We start from the raw sequence: 20,054 nt of genomic DNA on the forward strand, positions 1-20,054 counted from the left end.
TAAAATAAATAGTTCCTCTGGGTCACCTTGGTCCAATTGAACCACTAACAGTGAAGGGAAAGATGGAGTCCGGCTACAAATTTCAATCATTATAGCGGTTAGGCTTTAACTAGAGTTCTCAAGCTGAATAATTACACCTACTTAACACACAATGCAAATAAATATATTCTGCAATTTCAATTTTCAGGTTTAGTAAAACTTTCAGCTCTTTATCAGCAAATCTAGACCAATTAAGAGGAATATACCTGGCCACTCAGCCCTGCTGTTCTATGGTGTTCTTTGGCAGTGAAACCAGAGAGTTTGCCAGCAAATCCAACCTAAGTGAATACTTAGCTGTCATCCCCTTATAAAAATACCTATATTTACTATATAAGGGCTCATTCACATAGAACTGCATGCTGAAACGTCAATGAACCTACAGTGTGAACCAACTGTTTACATTATCTGAAGTGTCACAAAGTGACACCTCTTTCACGTTCCCCACAGAGCACAGCAGTGTGCTGCAGTGACACACAGTGCTCTCCAGTGCAATACTACATGTCTGTATTTTACCACAGCTCCCTGCCCTGCACTCCCCACTTGTGTTGCAGTGTAAATGGGGCGCATAGAAAACAATTGTTGTAATCGCACTGTGTGAACAAATCCTAAAATAACGGTGGGACAAATGGTCGAGTTAACGCAGCTATCTAGCAAAATTGAACAGTTAGTGGCACTTGAGGACTAGAGCTGGGAAACAATGTAGTCATCCAAGACAGACAAACCGCTCAGGTGAGATTGAAGATCAGGTGCGAGTCGGATCCGCAAATCCAGGCAGCACTCCAAACAAAAGATAGGGAGTGTTGGGATAAGCGTACCATTACGCTAATGAAGTGTGACCCGGGGGATTGGAGTCATTAAAGAGGACCAGAGACCGGACCCCTTCTCTAAGGGAGCGATCCCTAAATATCAACCTGCGCTCTACCCCTGTGTGGGGAGTTCCTTCTGGTAAGCTCGGTAGTTACTAGAAAGGGGAGCACCAGACCCACGGGACAGGGGAGCACCGAATTCTTCACCTCTTAAAATACCCACCCCGCGGCACCTGGGATATCAGCACCCTACTATAACTGTGGACTTTTAGAATTAAATACGTTTCTGGAGACTCTTTTTTCGCACTTTTTGTGCACTTTTTTGGTCACATATTCCTGTGAACTTTTTAGTGGCACGTCACTGCTTTTGATGTACCTTATATAGGATATATATCTAATAATTTTTTGAGCTTTTATATTTTTTTCACGTTCCAATTGGAATTTTTCATCAGTGCACTGAAACCTTTTAACCTCTGCACTCCACCAGGTTTTTAGAGTCCTATGTGACATAGACCACTGTGGACTACTACTACCAGCACCTGGCACTTTATTTATTAAGGAATTCCTTTAATCAATTTACCGAGTCATTTTTTATCACTCTCTTTTATCTATCTCACTTTGCACTTTAATAAGTACTTATTGCACCTTAATTCATTATTTGGCCCATTTTACATTAATTTGCACGATTATTATTCTAGTCACTTTGTGCCACAGGATTCCTTCTTTTATAGTGGTGTTTACCACATACGTTGCACCTTTTTTAGTGTTATTTTCAAATTCTCACTCTATGGGCACTGGTCTATTTACATTCCGATTATGTTTTAAATTCTGATTATTTCTTATTCACACTATTATATAAAATACTAAGCTTATTTATTGTTGCCATTGATTGAAAGGGTCCTACATTACAGATTGAATCTTACCTTTTCTTAATTTTAAAAGAACCCTGATATATAGTACAGGGCATATTTATATATTTATTGTACTCTACTTCCTGCACATCTTTATTATTGTACATTTATTTATTGTTTTTTATTCCCTTCATATTTATACATAGGATCTCCCACTACATATACACGTACATATTGTACTTCACATATACATTGGCAGCGCCAAACACTTCCCCTTTCTTCCCAAAAGATAGGGACCGCACTTAAAATATAGATGAAAGCATTGAAGTATTTATTCATCACCACAAATATCAAACATGTCTAGCACATCACAGGACAGATACATAGGTTGACGCTTTTCATGACACTGATGATCTCTTACTCATAACCATATGGTTATGAGAAAGCGATCATCAGTGTCGTGAAACGTGTCAATCTATGTACCTGTCCTGTAATGTGCTAGTCAGGTTTGATATTCATGGTGATGAATAAATACTTCAATGCTTTTATCTATATTGGAGTGCGGTCCCTATCTTTTGTTTGGAAACAATGTAGTCAGATATATTAGTGCAGGCCAATCTATCAAGTGAAATGTTTTCAGACTTGCACAAGCAAACAGCAGCACTAGTTTAGCTTTGTAATGAAGAAGAGAATCAGAAATCAGAGAACTGGCTACACATTTCCAACACAGGAAATCCAGCACTCATCCACGATCAGTAATCAACTGTGGATCACTTTTCACAGAGTGGCGGCTTACAAATGTTCAGTAGGCAATACCTCCTAAATTATTTTTCGGCAGCCAGATGGGCTTTTTCAATGGGGGAAAGTACACCGCAAAAGGGAGCCTAGCATTTGAATAGGTCACATTGGGCAGCGGTACTACCTGCCGACTGCGTCGGAAAAATAAAGCATCATGGCCGTGGCATATGTACACCCCCGTCAGCTGCCTTTGCAACGCAAGGAGAGGTGGTAAAAATGCAACTCAATCGCGTATTTTTACAGCCTTCCAACCACAAACGTAAACAAAGCCTAAAGTTGTTGTATTTGTCTGCATCCCACATGCGGTCTATAATCGGTCTTAAGTCCCGGTTTCACACTGGTGAGATGTGGAAAACCCTGCGATTCAGTGTCCGATCCCGCATCGCACTCTTGTTCACACTGAGATCGGAGAACCGCTGGGGGTGTTAATGCAAAGTTAATGACATCCCCAGATCGGTTCGCAGTGCAAACTATAGTGAAATGGTGCAGGAATCGGATTGCATGGGTGTGAACACCCATGAAATCTGATTCCAGTGCGGACCAAAAAAAAAATCCTGCACCATTTTGGTGCGAATGTGTTGAGATTTCAGCCAGTTTGTATGGCTAAAATCGCATCGCACAGACATTGAATGTGATCTGCACAGCAATGTGGTGAAAATCACATGCTATGTCTGACATTGCACTAGTGTGAACCGGCCCGAAACCCAGTCACAACTTCACATACTGAACAGCTGGTATGTTAGGATTAACATCATTTTATGCTTGTGAAATCACCGTCTAAAACCTGGAACTATTTTCAAAGTACACTCACTGTGTGCAATGATATTCTTGAACTTCAGCTTTAGGCCTGTGCTTCTTGAGGTGCTTACTAAGTCCAGATGCTCTGTGGTATGTTTTACCGCACACAGTGCAGACATACTTTGTTTCCCCTATGAAAAAAAAAAAAAAAGCCAGGTAAAAAGGTAAGTTTAGCTCCGCTTCTGGATGCTTAAGATGTTTCTGAAAGAATAGTGCAATTACTCTGGCTGTCTCTTAGCAACTGTTGAGATAAAAAAATGATTATAGGGAGTGTTTTGTTTTCAGCAAGTTGGCTGACTTTTACGCTTGCATAGTGAAAGGCAGTAAACTAAAACCACTGAGTAGTACTGAGCAAATATGGCTTCTCCATGTGCATCATTTTAATTGCACACAAACACTGCTTTTAAAAGGATAAGTTCACCTTTGGGAAGATGTAACATGTTCCCAATGCTTCAGCCACTGAAATGTGGGATGTACGGGCACACAGATACACTGACAGGTCTGCAGGAGACCTGCATGGCACCAGCGATCTGCTGATCTCTTGTGCCAAGCATTACAGGCTCCAAAATAAATAAATGCACATTTTTTTTTTTACCTGCAAAAAGATGTGCATTAATTTATTTTTTTTTTTAAAAGTGAACTTATATGATAAAATGGGCTCCCCAGTGCAACTAGACCCTAAACAGTGCCTTTTGGGAGTTTACCCAGATGAAGACTTACCCAAAGCCCTTCTCACCTTTCTGCACACCACGCTCTTCTTGGCTAGAAAACTAATCGCCAGGAAATGGATGCGAGAACACCCCCCCCCGAGCTGAGTGAGTGGGTGGCAGAGGTGAATGGCATCTTGACTTATCATAGACTTATGTATAAGCACAGGGGAAACCCCGCCAAATTTAATAAAATATGGGATCGTTGGACACAAAGATCTGACACCTGCAACAGATCCCCGCATTGTGCCACTTGAAATTTTCTTGTTCACTTCCTTGCACCGCCTGCCTTACCGGTCTGTCGTGATGGGTTAATACCACTGCATATGCAAGCTGTTTTCATGCCATACATGTATTGTAAATGCAGTTCTTACAAATGTTGTTGTAAAACTTTGTTTTTTTTTTTTTGTTTAATAAACTCACTGTTTTGGAAAAAAAAAAAGTGAACTTATTCTTTATCCCTTTTTCTGACATATGCCATCAGTCAGCAGTAGTAGGGGGGGGCGTTTAAACACTCCCCCTGCAGCTGTATTGTGTGCATATCTGATAAGCCTACTGTTAACTGTCAGATGGAAGTGATCATGGGCTGTACACACACACCCCAGCAACAGTCAGTCTAAAAGATCCCTAAAAAGCATATCGGTCACCCAAAAAAAAAAAAAAAGTAGAGAAGGCCTTTATTAGTCCCCTATGTAAGCAAACATTAAAAAGCTTTGGCGGGAAAAAAAATAAATAAAAAGGGAAACATATTCAAAAAAAAAAAGTGAATCTTGGGTATGCCCATATGTAATGTACCTTCAATGTGCAGAAATGCTACCTGCATTACTGCAAGATAGTCTGTGACAGCAGCAATCTAACTTTATTAAATGTTTGACAGAGTAATCCATATTAAGCATCAGTTCAGTTATGCCCACCAAATGTTTTTGTGCTCGATACACCTGCAAAGTCTGCAATCTTCATATTATGTACGCATTGTGTGGCATTTGTGTCATTTTAATGGATATTAAAAAGGATTTGTAATTCCTGAGATTCCCAAACTGCATAGCCAGGCAGATAACACCACTGGATTAATTTTGGTACTCCCCATGTCACCTCTCCACCATGTGCATTGAAAATGATTCAGCATCAGCACCCTGCTAATATATTTCATTCAAGGTTCAGGCAAGTCACACAGTAATTGCAGAGCAATCTTCTTGACTAGCAATTGTGGCAGGGATAAATAAACAAAATTACAAATGCTATACATAAAACAGTCCCCAAATATATTTCAATTGTGTATTTGGCCATATATCTGAAGTTCCACATTAAAGTATAAAATGAAAAAAAAAAAAAAAAAAAAAGGCACTGACAGATACATCAAGTTAACACCACATTACCTGTATGTGTGCTCACATGCTCTTGCAGACTGCGGTTGGTTACAAAAGACTTGTCACACATATGGCATTTGAACTGCTTCTCTGTTTCATGCAAAGCTCTGTGCATCTTTAATCCATGTTTGTGTGTAAATGTTTTATCGCATATCTATAAAATGATAACAGAGAACATATTACTGGCAAATAATTGTAAAGAGGACAACATTATGTAAAAGACTAGAGACAGATTGTTAAAGGAGAAATACTGCCAAAGTTTGTTTGGCTGTAGTTCTCCTGCGGGTCACAGGAGTGCATTTAGATCTGCACTCCTGTGATCTGTATTCAGCCAACAGTGGGCTAAAGTGCACTGTCCATTGACATTACTCAGCTTGTCCAGACTCTGGAGTGATCCAGACTTCAATGTCAAGAATCGCTCAGAAGCCAGGACTGCCAGCTAGTTCAGCCTTTCAGCGCACCGCTGAGAGCATGAGCTAGACGCTTTTGTCCCCTCCACAGCTTGGCGCTCAAGTGAGTGCTGGAGGGGCACAGCAGAGAGCCAGTCTGAAAACTGAGCAATTAGCATTTGTTAATCGCTTGATTCTCTTAGAGGCAGCAGGGGACAGATGCAGCATTGAACCAATACTGCAACAATTTAGATGAAAAAAAAAAAATGATTATATATATATATATATATATATATATATATATATATATATATATATATATAGATATATATATATATATATATATATATATATATATATATATATATATATATATATATATATATGTGTGTATGTATCTTTTTTTTTTGCCAATAATATGTAGCAGGATACAAATTGGCCTAAACTGATAAAAAAATGTAATTTTTAAAAACATTTTCATTGGGAATGTTTTATAGCAGAAAGTAAAATATGTGGCTTTTTTTTTTAAATTGTCGCACTTTTTTTGTTTATAGCGCACAATCTGAAAACCGCAGAGGTGATCAAATACCACCAAAAGAAAGCTCTATTTGTGGGGAAAAAAAGGACATCAATTTGGGTACAGTGTCGCATGACCACGCAGTGCCGAATTGCAAAAAATGGCCTGATCATTAAGGGGTAAAACCTTCCGGAGCCAAAGTGGTTAGGAAGCATATCCAATGGAGATACAGAGAAAACAAACAAAATACTGCCTAAATTCAAATACATACTTCCCTAGTATTAAATAATCACATTTCCACTCCATAAATATTTTCTTTTATCTGTGAAACAAAATAAAAAAATACAATTAAATAAAAATGTTTTAAAACTGCATGGCCTTACACAAATATACTAGCAGCACTTTTTCTCAAATTTCTTGCCCCAATATCGTGCTAACCAACCCCATGGTGTGGCATTCAAAGGCCACATCAATGGTTATGTGATCACAGGTGGGATCAAAAAAAAAGGAGTATAATCATTAAACAGGACATTTTAATTCATTTTTATCTAAACGGTGTTTACTAGAAAACAATGTTATGCAATAGGACCACCAAAGACCAATAGCACTAAATGTTTCAATAAGAATAAGTCACACTGGGACAAGAATTGATTCTTTGCTTTTTCAAGAGTGTAATACTCAAGTAAAAATCTCAGCTTTTGTTAATATCACAGATCATGTAGGATATGTTCATTTGCACTTTTCTATTTCCAAGTTTTGACTGACTTTATCATCAGAAAAATACCCATAGGGAGAGGTCAGTTCTACTGTTATGTTTCCTAATGCAGCACACTTACCTGACATGCATGCGGCTTGACACCAGTATGTTTCAACATGTGCATTCTCAGCGAGCACATTTTAGGAAGCGTTCTTCCACAAATATCACAAATGTATTGTCGCTTGATCGCTCCTTTGGTCACTGCTCTGTCGGTCTCTTCAACAGTTGGTTCTGTTCTCCGTGCGTGTCTTATAAGATGGGCACGTAAGGATGCTCGATACTGAAACTCTTTCTTGCACAGCTGCAAAAAGTAAAACAAGCAAGGTCTTTAATACAATATCATTTAGATTTTATGCTTATCAGAGAAAGAGGATTCATCAATAGAACTTTTATTTTACAGTTGTATCTCCTATGGGACAAAAAGCCCTACATGGACTTTAGCCCACGTTTCTTAGTGCTTTCCAACCTTAGTTATGAGTACCGATCTCCCCTGCTGCCACAGCAAACCTGAAAACAGCTTTGAGCCTAGGGTGACACTAATCCAGTTTGGGGTTCACACCGGTTTATGTGCGTTTCCCACACCGCATCACAATCGCACTCAACCGCTGTGGATGTCAATGTTAACGACACCCCAAAAACGGTTCACAAAAACGCAGTGCGATTGGCAGAATGTGAACACCCATGTGATCCGATTCCATTGCTGCCAAAAAAGGGGCAAGCACCTTTCACACTTGTGATTGTGAGACAACAAAGTTGCGTGACTTGCAGTGTGAATTTGACTTTACATTCTCTGAACTAAAGTCACATCAAAAGGTCAGACCAAAGTAATGCAGGAACCTTTTTTTTAAGTCGCAGAAACTTCTGTAGTGTCCGAAGGAATGGCTCTCAAAGAAATACATTGAATTTCAAATATCCCGTGACTTGGGGTCTCACAAGTTGGATCTCAAGTCGCACAAGTGTGAAAGGAGCCTTCTTTGCTCAGTTGTCATGGGGATGATCTAGCTAGGCAGCGCACATAACTTCCAATGTGCAATGCAAGGGGGGAATAGGAAACCCATTTCCCATGAGACAATAAAAACTCATGACAAATGGGTATGTGAAATGTGTTCAGGGCTGACCTAGATTGTGAATGGACCAAGATCCATTGCTGCGGGGAACACAGCCATCCATAGAAGGAATCTGTAAACTACAAGGAGAGGATTGACACAGAAGAAATGTTACCATAGTGAGAAAACAGTGGCACCCAAGCGCACAAACCAAAACAACTTTCAAGAAGAGGAAGACGAGACATGCTTGAAGGGCAAAAAAAAAAAAAAAAGAATGCTAGATTGCATTTTAAGATCAAATAGATAGGGTTTTGGCAAGGAACAACCTTTAGGGCTCTTTCACACACGCCAGAAGGACTCAGTTTTTCTCAGCGGGGGATTGATCCGCCGATCCCCCGCTGAGCAGGAGGATGACAGCTGTTTCCGTGCTGTGTGCGGAGACACAGCTGTCAGGTCCCCATTCATCTCTATAGGGGAATCGGATGGGAATGGACCGTCTGTCCATTCTCATCCGATCTGATCCGCCAGACGGATGGAAAATAGGGTTTCCATTCGTCTGGTTTTGACGGATCGGATGTCAGCGGACATGTCTCCGCTGACATCCGATGCCCCATAGAGATGCATGGGGTGTCCATTCAGATCTGCCTGTCAGTTTTTTTTGGCGGATCTGAACAGACTCCATGTGTGAAAGGGGCCTTAAAGTGTATGTAAACCTTTCTATAATCTCCGCATATAAAGTAGGTTGAGAACACAAATAGTAAAAAATCCACCAACACAATACAGGAATCTATGTAGCAGAAATAGACTTCCTAAAGTGGAACTCTAGTCAGAAAATTAATTCCTCCTAGATCACTTCAGGTTGGCCCTTTTTGCAGGAAAAGCTATGTAAAATAATAAAAATAGGTGCCTATAAGTACGGTTTAAAATCCAGCAATACACTGTGTCTCACCCTGCTCGGCACCATGCTCAGTTGCTCTCCATTTTTAGACACCGTGCCAAATTTGTTGTGGCCAATTTGCTGAGAGCAAGAGATTTACTGCTGTTCAGGGGCTCTGGGCTTCAGCAAAATGGCAGCCTCCAGCAAGAAGAAACAGGAACAATGCTGGTTGGCATAAATATTAATATTGTAGAATGTATGTTCCTTTCTAAAGAACATTCTTTTTATCAAGTTGTTATGGGTAAAGTTCCACTTAAAAACCTCTTCATCATTATTACTTAAATCAATTATTTTCACAAAGTATGGCCCTAATCCATGGGTGGGGCTTCACCTGTCCCATGAAGCACACTGTCACTTTGTTTTGCCCTATGATAGCAGTGAGTTTCCAGGAAGTACTCACCACCAATCACCAAGCTGGAGGCATGCCCTCGTAATGTAGGTAGCTCATAGAGCGCACTATATTATTTGGGAAAGAGAATGGACACTCAGGTGGCAGCATTGCATAAGAAAATTAAACTGTCAGGGTCACCAAGTGTTTTCTTTGTACTGGAGCACTTTTACATAAAACGACCATTTTCATAGGAAGCCTTTAACGCAAAAAAAAATAAAATATTAGGTCTACTGACACTTTAATATTTTTTCCTCCTGGCTGGAGATCAGCGTTAATGGGCTACTTTCACAGCTCTATGATGGCCACATTTTTTTAACAAAACCATAAAAGGTTCTGGAATGTCATTTAGCTGTAGGTCAATTAGGATTTTCCTTACACTATAAATTTCCAGCTAATGTTCTTAATTATTCATATTGGGTAGACAGGTATTTATGTAAATTGATGAACTGAATAAACCTTTATTAGAATAAGAAGCTGCATATTGCAGAAAACTGACAACTCACCGGACATTTGAATTCTTTGTGGTTGTGCTTTATGCCATGCATAATTAAGGCATATTTCCGTTCAAACACCATTCCGCAATCTTTACACGTGTGCTCCTCTTCATCTTTTACAACCTCATTTTTGGGGGGCAACATCCTTTTCTTGCCCCTCTCCACCAGTTTTCTGGCAGCCTAGTAGTCAAGAGAAAACAGTTTCATTTGAAGTGCAAAGATTTTGTTTAACCACTTAAGGACCAGGCCTAATTCTGACACATGTTCTTTACAAGTTAAAATCAGTATTTTTTGCTGGAAAATTACTTAGAACCCCTAAACAATATATATAGATTTTTTTTTTTTTGCGACACTAATTTCGAAGTGGTCTTTCAAACGCAATTTATTAGAATATAGTCTGTTCACCTCACCTTTACATATGCCAAATCCTTACTCCCTCTATATCAGCCATGTCCAACCTGCGGCCCGAGGGCCGCATATGGCCCAGAACCACAGGCAATGCGGCCCACTGCCCCCTGACAATTTTTTTTTTTGCTGGGGAGGAAGGACGTCGAGTCAGGAGGCATGGCCACAATGGCTTCCAACTAACTGTAGGCAGAGGCTGCCTTGGAGCCTCTGTCAATGATAGACAGCACATTGGTGACTACTATTATATGAGCCAGTCCAGGAGGCAGGACTTCGTATTACAGTGGTCGCCGTGTAAATGGGAGATCCCCGCTCTGTGTAATCCAGCGGCTCTCCTCTCTCTTCATTGCAGACTGCATTGGATGGGCATGCACTGGTGAGGCTACATTGGATGGACACTGATCAGGCTGCATTGGATAGGCTTGCACTGGTGAGGCTGCATTGGATGGGCACTGATCAGTCTGCATTGGATGGGCATGCACTGGTGAAGCTGCCTTGGATGGGCATGCACTAGTAAGGCTGCATTGGATAGGCATACACTGGTGAGGCTGCATTGGATGGGCACTGATCAGGCTGCATTGGATGGGCACTGATCAGGCTGCATTGGATGGGCACGCACTGGTGAAGCTGCATTGGATGGGCACTGTTTAGGCTGCATTGGATGGCACGCACTAGGCTGCAAGTGCCGTGCAATCTCCCGCCTGCTGTGGGAGACTTAGGATGTCTGCAGTCAGTGACAGAGCCGCTGCTTCCTGTATAGTTCCAGCTCTGTCACAGGGGGAGTGATATGAAATGCACTCCCCCTGTGACAGGAGCCATTCAGGAAGTAGCAGCTCTGCTCTCTACTGCAGCCGCTGCTTCCTCCAGCAGTACCCGATCTCATGACCAGCAGTACCCGCCAGCAGTCTGCAAAGTTAGTGGAAAAGGTATGTACATTAGCGTGTGTAAATTGTTGCAATATGTTTTTTTGATACTTAGTTGTGTTTTGTCATATTATGTCATGTCCTTGTTCATACATGTATAAATAAGGACATTACATTTTCTGGCTGCCTAAGTCATGTGTGCTAGGGGTGCAACTAGCCCCCAGCACATAACTGTAAATATCCCAGCATGTGCAGTGTTTCCGACTCCTACCACCATGACCACTTCAAATCACTGAAGTGGTCATGGTGGTTAGAGTGTTATTTTACTATCTCCCAGAAGAAGTAAACCTCTGTGAACTGATTCCCATTTCATTTGATCATCCTCTAGTTGTGTTAAATTAGTGCGGGGGGGGGGGGCACGGTAAGGGCAGGGCGGCGTTTTATTACTTATATACCTTAACTATAGTTTATGTTTTATATGCGGCCCGAGAAAATTTCTCTACACTCAATGTGGCCCTTGAGAAGCCAAAAGGTTGGACACCCATGCTCTATATGGTGTACCAATTCCTCCGCGCAATTCCCCCCCCCCCCTTTTTTTTTATTCCCTTTTCCGTTCGCTTACCTTCTCCCCTCTTCCTCTCCCTTGCTTCTGTTATTAATTTTCATTATCCTTGCCCTATTCCCCCATTTTTTTTTTGTCTCAATGAGTGCTTAGAACAAGCGAACCTCTATAAAAACGATGTTGTCTCTCGTCACGTCACAATCTGATACCCAAGGGGTGATGGATGTAGAGCAACAACCTCAGCATAGTGTAGCTCTAAATGTTTAGATATTTTTTTGTAACCGATATTTCCTACTACCAAGGTTCACTTTGTATGTTTTTGTATGATAATGTTCATCCATGAAAATGTTATTTCATAGGTATTATCTGTATTTTGAGACAAAACTTTAATAAAAAATATTGAAAAAAAAACAATTTATTGGGAAAACATACACTTCACTGAATTAAAAAAATAAACAGTAAAGTTAGCCCAATTTTTTTGAATATTGTGAAAGATGATGTCACACCTAACATCCTACGGATTAAAATTGCACACACTCGTGGAATGGCGACAAACTATGGTACTTAAAATTCTCCTTAGGCGACACTTTAAAAATGTTTTACAGTTACCAGTTTAAAAAGTTACAGAGGAGGTCTTTTGATAGAATTATTGCTCTCGCTCTGATGATTGTGGCACTACCTCACATGTGATTTGAACAGCATTTACATTTGCGGGTGCAACTTATGTATGCGTTTTCATTGGTGAGCGAGCACAGGGGGGTCGGGTCCCACCCGACCCAGTTTTTTGCCAGTTTTGAGTCCCTGGCGCCACCATCTTGGATGTGGGAAGCCAGATTCTTGGTGTCAACAAGTTGCTGCACTTGCTCAATGGACCTGCAGCCCTTTAGGGACTTGTGACGTGTCCCAGGAGGTTGCTGGCTGAGATACTGGGGGGGGGGGGGGGGGGGTAGTAGGAGCAGGTACCTGCTCCCTGAAAAGAAAAAGGGAGAGGGTGAGTGGGAGGTAGGAGAAAGGCAAAACTTCCTTTTTTAGGCCCCACCAATGGCTTGCCAGGGTAAACATTCAAAACATGGGAACACTTGACCTCTTCCCTCCGAGACAGATATGAGGAACACCAAAACCATTGCTTTTTTGGGATCTTTTTCACTTCTCAGATGAATACCTGCAGTAAATGTAGTATACCTCCAATCTTGGTCACCTTAGGATGCTTACATATAGTCCCCACCTCCACTCCCCTCGGGACTCTACTAATCCCCTTTACCCTACTTTCCTCTTTTTTCCCTCTTCCTCTTTGCTTCCTAGAAATAATCATGCATCTGCCGATTGGTTGCTATCAAAACAAACCTATTATATCCATATTTTTTTTTTCCCTCTTGCTTATTTCCTTTTATAGTGGATAAGGGGAATGATGGATTATTGTTCTGATGTTTTGCCACTTGGAACTCATACACTGCTGGTATTGACTGTACTGACAACAAACAGGCATACGTTTGATTGTATGCAACTCAATGTTCCTGTTTTCTTTTTACTTTACCTGACTCTCATGCTGATGCAATCCTAAATAAAGGAATATAAAATGCTTGGTCTACATACTCTTTAAAGCGGAGTTCCACTCAAAAGTAGAACTTCTGCTCATCTGTCTCCTCCCCCCTCCGGTGCCACATTTGGCACCTTTCGGGAGGGAGGGGGGAGCGGGTACCTGTTTTTGACAGATACCCTGTCCCCACTTCTGCAGGACCTCACAGCGGAGAGGTACGTTCAGCCCCCTCCTCCTCCCTCTGCTTCCAGGCCAGTAACTGAATGCAGCGCACTTCACGCATGCACAGTGGCGATCCGGCTGTGAAGCCACAAGGTTTCACTGCCGGGTTCCCTGACTTGCAATGGTGGCGGCAGCACCTGACAGCCGATGGAAGTATCGGCTGCGGTGCCGAGATCGCTGGATTCCAGGATAGGAAAGTGTCCAAATATTAAAAGTCAGCAGCTACAGTATGTGTAGCTGCTGACTTTTAATTTTTCGAGGGGGGGGGGGGCTTCCCTTTAAAGCTTGCTAACTCCACTTTTGTTCAGAAAAAAAAAAAAAAAAACACATTCCCCTTTGGGCGACCTATATACATGATAGGATTTTAACAAACTTTGTTGCAGATTCCTATCTTTTGTTATTCTGAAGAAATTGTTTGTTCCTCTGTGCTGAGTGGGTCAAATGGGAGTGGTTTCCTAATTACCTGTCAGCTGTGGCAGCTGCAGGGCTCTAATGAGGGAAGCTGCTGGGCATGCATATCTTTAGATGTGTTCTTATTGGAAGTATCTCACCAAAAATGACATTTTTGTTGCAGGGGATGCCAGAAATCTGACTTGTATCTTAGGCAGACTTCTGGGAAAATTGGTGAACCAATCACACAAGCAGGAAATGATGTTTCTGGGGGTGTGGTCAGTACACATTCTGTGTAAAGGAAAAGGAATTGGCAGCACTCCGGGTTGAGTCAAAATCCAGATTTATTGACTGGACATCCAAATAATGACAATCGTGACAAGGTAGACGCGTTTCACACACTGTGTGCTTAATCATTGTAATGATTGTAACAGGTAATGATTAAGCACACAGTCAGTGTGTGAAACGTGTCTACCTTGTCACGATTGTCATTATTTGGATGTCCAGTCAATAAATCTGGATTTTGACTCAACCCGGAGTGCTGCCAATTCCTTTTCCTTTATCAAGTTTTCACGGAGGCGAGCCGGGGCATGCACCTGTGTGAGTCATCAGGCAATTACACCACCTTGAGCAGTGACTCCTTGTCTGTTCAATTACACATTCTGTGTACAGAACACCTCCAGGTAGCCATATTGCATTGCATTTTCAGAAAATTACAACAGCTGCAGATTGAAAAGGAAAGGTGATTTTTTAATAACATTCAACTTCAATCTGACTTGTGTCACAATTGTATACGCTATGCTGTTTTTTCTTTTTTCTTTATTTGCCATTTTATTCCCCCACGAAAGTGGAGTTACCCTTTAAGTACTTTTCAATCACAGACCCAGAACAAGCAGGAATTAAGTGATTGTCAATTTCCTTATCTCTATACTTATTCTAGGATCAGTGACGTAGACAGCATTGTAGCCAAACAATCATGACAGCCAGGAACAAACATTCTTAAAAGGAGACCTCAGCAGTACAAGCCTCCAGAATGTTCTCCCGATAGGGTCCTTTTTAGGAATATATTTTGGTCAAGAGAGACTGGGCTATTGTTTTATTTAACAGTTTTATGGCTTGCGTTGGTAAAATGATTGCAGTGGGTCTAAGGCAGGCATGTCCAACCTGCGGCCTGGAACCTCAGGCAATGCGGCCCACTGCCCCCTGACAATTTTTTTTTTGCTGGGGAGGAAGGAAGTCAGGTCGGGGGCACGGTCACAGCAGCTTCCAACTAACGGTAGGCAGAGACTGCCTCAGAGGGGGGAGGGGAGCATGTGCAGTGTTTCTGACTCCTACCACCATGACCACTTCAAATCACTGAAGTGGTGATGGTGGTTAGAGCGTTCCTTTATTATCGCTCAGAAGAAGTAAACCTCTGTATACCGATTCCATTTCATTTGATCATCCTCTAGTTGTGTTAAGTTACTGCGGGGGGCGCGGCAGCGCGGGAAGGGCGCGGCGGCATTTTATTACTTATATACCTTAACTATAGTATATATTTTATATGCGGCCCGAGAAAATTTCTCTACACTCAATGTGGCCCAGAGAAGCCAAAAGGTTGGACACCCATGGTCTAAGGCAGACAGTATAGCAAAGCAATGTAATACAGCACTCTTAGGTGCAGCAGGCTGAATAATGTGTTTGATGAAATCTTGGGTATTAAATGAAGACATGAACTTATTTATATACAGTTCCTCCAGGAACCAGAAAAATTACACGTGAACACATTGAATACAAACCCCCGTCATGTGTGCATGTATGTTAAGTAATTGTGTGTTTATAGAATTCTAAAATATTGTATGCCACTATTCTTTTAGGAATGACTATAGAATTACTAGAAAGCCAAAAATCACCAAGTATATTGGCAGGCAAACAACTGAAGGAAAATATACGAAATCTGCTTTTACAAAATGTTACCGTTATGTACCTGTTGAACTGCAGATTTATGGTTCATCTTTCTACTTGCATGCTTTCTTTCTTTTCCTCTGTGCATTTGAATGTATCCACCTTCTTCAATAGAGCGCTCCCTCAGCTTGCCCTTATACGAGCCCCCATCTGAAGAAGTGGGATCATCATCTATGGAAACACTTGCTTCTGCAAAGGCAGTGTCTTCCGCTGATGTCTCTGCTCCAGTATCAGCAACTCCTTCAAAAGATGTGCTTGCTCCACTATCTGGAATTCCAGCTTCGGACATCATTCCATCCCCAGGAGAATCTGGAGACATTGATATTCTACTATGTTTTCTCTTCAAATTCTCTTTATTTTTCATTGTATTTTCTTCTACAACAATGTCCATATTAACTTCTATATCCTCTGCACACGTAGAATTTGTGTTTGCCATGTCCGACTCAAATGCATTTTCTTTTAAAACAGCTTCAGAGTCTTTAGCTGCATTTACACAGTCTGTTACCTCAGAAACTTGTTTTTTACTAAGAGAGGAAGGCTGGCCATCTAGACATTCAACTACTATCTGATGAGATTGTGGCTGAACAGAAGCAACCTCAATAACAGCAGGAACAAAGACTGTAGACTGCAGCTCTGATGAGGCATTTGAAATACTGGAAATATACACTGCTGTAGCACCGTCAACAGAAGTGGCTGCAATATTGTCACTAGAAAGCTGAACAGACATTGGTGTTGAAATAGCAGTTGGGTCTTGTGATGCAATGGCAATTATATCATTTCCGGAATGCGTTTGTGCTTCAGTCTGACACTCCATGTTTTCATTCAATATGTGCTGACCATCTGTCACTTCTATCACCACAGGGGAGGTGGTCTTATCTTCAGGTGTAGGTCCTTGTATATTGACATTAAGAATATTCTTTTCTGATGCTACAGTCTGGACATCTCCCTGTTGATACAAAGTAAGCTGCTTTTCTTCCATCTGTTTATGAACAGATTCACAGATTTCCAGCACTTCATGCATGTAGAGGTGGCGAGCAAGCATGGCTAGGTCAGCCATACTGCAGAAATCAAACATTAGTTCTGAGGTGTACGCAAACTCTAGCAATGGCAGGAAGCTGGACTTACAAAAACCTACAAATTAAGCAATTCAAAAATATGATTAATAATTAAACACATCACAAGAGTGAACAGATTTTATAAAACAAAGATGGAAATGCGAATGTTCATAACATTTTCAGACCAGTGGAACCTTCAGAAAAATGGACTCAGCATGAGACACTTTTACTTCCTTCAGTAAACTAAAGTGGAGTTCCAGCCTAAAAACTAAATTTTGCCATCCGTTTGCTCTAAATTACCTGAAAAGAATTGAATAATTAAACACTTTTTTTGATTCACTTACCTTGTTTTTAAAGAAAACATACTTACCTTCCTTCCTATTCCTCCCTCTGCAGACACGGCCGCCGACGTCACTTCCTGCTTGCATTGACTCCTGGGAGCCGAGCGTCATCGCTCCCAGGAGTCAATGCGCCTGAACCGGCCCTGCACGTCACTTCCGGTGTATGTGCGTCATTCCCTGCCCAGAAGCTGTGCAGGGATGATGCGCCTGCCCCGGAAGTGACGAGCAGGGCCAGTGCAGGGCATTCTGGGACTCCGACGTCACCGAAGAGGACGCCCTGACTTCAGCTGCCCACAACTGAGATGGCAGCGCTGGATAAGACATTTTCAAGGTAAGTATTTCTTCTAAAAGGTAAATATACCAAAAACTGCGCAAGTGAGTGAATGAATAAATAAAAACGTGATTTAAGGTGGGATTTCTCCCACAATGCAAGCTGCTACGTAAACGTGAATAACGTATTGAGTGAGAGAAAAGGGAGAAATTGTAGCGCTCAACAAAATATATATGTATACATCACTTAATTAAATCAATAACATCGTGCAAATGAAATCGTGCAAATAAAAAAGTCTCTGGTGTCCAAAATAATTGGGTCAATCAGAACGGCCAACAATGGAAACACAGACTTGATAGGAGTGATTCCTTACAAAGCCTTCACCTCCACACGATCACCCAGTGAGATGTGTATAAATACCGCTTACCAGATCCACTGGACCCCTTAATTACAGGGGGTCAAACACGCTGTGTGATTCACATTAGCATCTTGTGCATCCCATTTCTACAAAATCTCTGAAGCGAATATTCCTGTAGAGATCTCCAACACCGCTGGCCCCCTAAGGGCATGCTTGACTCGTCGCTCTGTTGTGCACAATATGCTGGTAATAAAATTGCGGTTTGTCACAATGCAGAGGCCTCCGGGTATGGTGTGGTCGTTCAGGGTGCACGCTTCCCTGTTTGCGTTCCACCCATATCCGGAAGTGACCTATTGGTACAGCCGCCAGCTGGAAATTGCGCAGACGCGTTTCGCCCTCCCTGTGGACGTTATCACAGACGTTATCCATGATAACGCCCACAGGGAGGGCGAAACGCGTCTTCGTAATTTCCGGCTGACGGCTGTACCAATAGGTCACTTCCGGATATGGGTGGAACGCAAACAGGGAAGCGTGCACCCTGAACGACCACACCATACCCGGAGGCCTCTGCATTGTGACAAACCGCAATTTTATTACCAGCATATTGTGCACAACAGAGCGACGAGTCAAGCATGCCCTTAGGGGGCCGGCGGTGTTGGAGATCTCTACAGGAATATTCGCTTCAGAGATTTTGTAGAAATGGGATGCACAAGAGTGTTTGACCCCCTGTAATTAAGGGGTCCAGTGGATCTGGTAAGCGGTATTTATACACATCTCACTGGGTGATCGTGTGGAGGTGAAGGCTTTGTAAGGAATCACTCCTATCAAGTCTGTGTTTCCATTGTTGGCCGTTCTGATTGACCCAATTGTTTTGAACACCAGAGACTTTTATTTGCACGATTTCATTTGCACGAGGTTATTGATTTAATTAAGTGATTTCTTCTAAAAAGGTAAGTGAAATCAGGGACAGTTCAGAGGCTATCGTTGCTGAAATGCACTAGCCCTGACTGTCCCGGGGGGTATTTTTATCTAAATTTGTTTTTTTCAGGTCGGAACTCCGCTTTAATAAAGAAACACTTTAATTAGCAGTTGAAGTGGAACAACTTGATAAAATTAAAGGGTCACTAAACCCACATCATAAAAAAATAATTAACTGTGTATTACATGTTATTCATACTTATTCCGTCACTTTGAGATTCCCTTTCTATATTCTGCAAAAACCTGGTTGATCCTGCTGTTCTCCATCTCCACCTTCTGTCCATGTTCCCAATTCAGCTAGGGATTTTGCAGAGCAGTGTTGGAAACTCTGCACATCCTCAGTTTTCAATGAGTTTCCATGCTGAACATTTCCTCCCTATTACATCTGAGAAATCCATGGGACTATAGAATCACACATGTGGGCCTATACAGAGAAAGTTTGGGGGAAAGGGCCCCAAGTAAGAAAGTCATAGCGTGACCGTGCAGCTTAGTCACGGGATAATTTTATTCGAACATTTACAAGTACAAACAACTCTGGATAAAAAAAACTACAGACTCTAAAAGGGGCTTTTAACACTTTATTGCAATAACTCAGTGTACACTACTGGCCATACTGGCTCCTTCTTGCTGACCGCCATATGATTAATCTTAGCCAAATAGTATGACTCTGAGGTCTGTGTATTGTGTGATCGCAGCTGCGTCTATCCAAGACAACGCTATCTTTTAAAATTTTCACCAAGGTGAAGGAGGTGGTGGAGTTTTTTACCCATAGTTTTTTGTACTTGCAAATGTTTGGGGGGGGGGGGGGGTGGCGCAGTGATGTGAAGGGGGCAGAGGACACTGTTATGGCAGGGCCACCCCCATAGCAGTGTCCCCTACCACCCTGAACCCTGCATTCTGAGCGTGGCACCCTCCCGAACCCTGCATTCTGAGCACGGCGCACCCCCGTTCCCTGTATTCTGAGCGTGGCGCAATAACATCAATAATAAAGATTGCGACAGTAGTCAGGTCCCTAGGAAGCATGGAACACAACAGGTCAATTTCTGTACCTGGTTAAATAAAAAGGCCTGGCAAATGCAGCGGATTTTCCATAAATACGGGGATATCCTTAAAAAAGATTCTTTCCTAGGCAGCCAGATCCCAGACAAGCCCAACTTTATCTATAGAAAGCCCCAAGACTTGAGAAGCATAGTTGCTCCTAGTAGATTACAGAAAACGAAGAAATCCCCTA

The 20,054-nt window shown here is 41.8% G+C and overlaps 1 protein-coding gene across 1 annotated transcript in view; it reads right to left on the bottom strand.

Annotated features, from left to right (window-relative positions):
• The window catches only part of ZBTB11 (zinc finger and BTB domain containing 11), a 42,932-nt gene that overhangs the window by 13,100 nt on the left and 9,778 nt on the right, over positions 1–20,054 (bottom strand). Inside the window, exons 4-8 of the mRNA XM_082244960.1 lie at positions 15,843–16,951; positions 9,907–10,077; positions 7,109–7,330; positions 5,376–5,520; positions 3,306–3,423 (exon numbers count right to left, since the gene is read on the bottom strand). Coding sequence (XP_082101086.1) covers positions 3,306–3,423; positions 5,376–5,520; positions 7,109–7,330; positions 9,907–10,077; positions 15,843–16,951 — 1,765 coding nt within the window. The remainder of the gene's footprint in view (positions 1–3,305; positions 3,424–5,375; positions 5,521–7,108; positions 7,331–9,906; positions 10,078–15,842; positions 16,952–20,054) is intronic.

This window comes from Pelophylax lessonae (assembly GCF_965119305.1).
Source record: "Pelophylax lessonae genome assembly, chromosome: 2".
NCBI classification, from domain to species: Eukaryota; Metazoa; Chordata; class Amphibia; order Anura; family Ranidae; genus Pelophylax; species Pelophylax lessonae.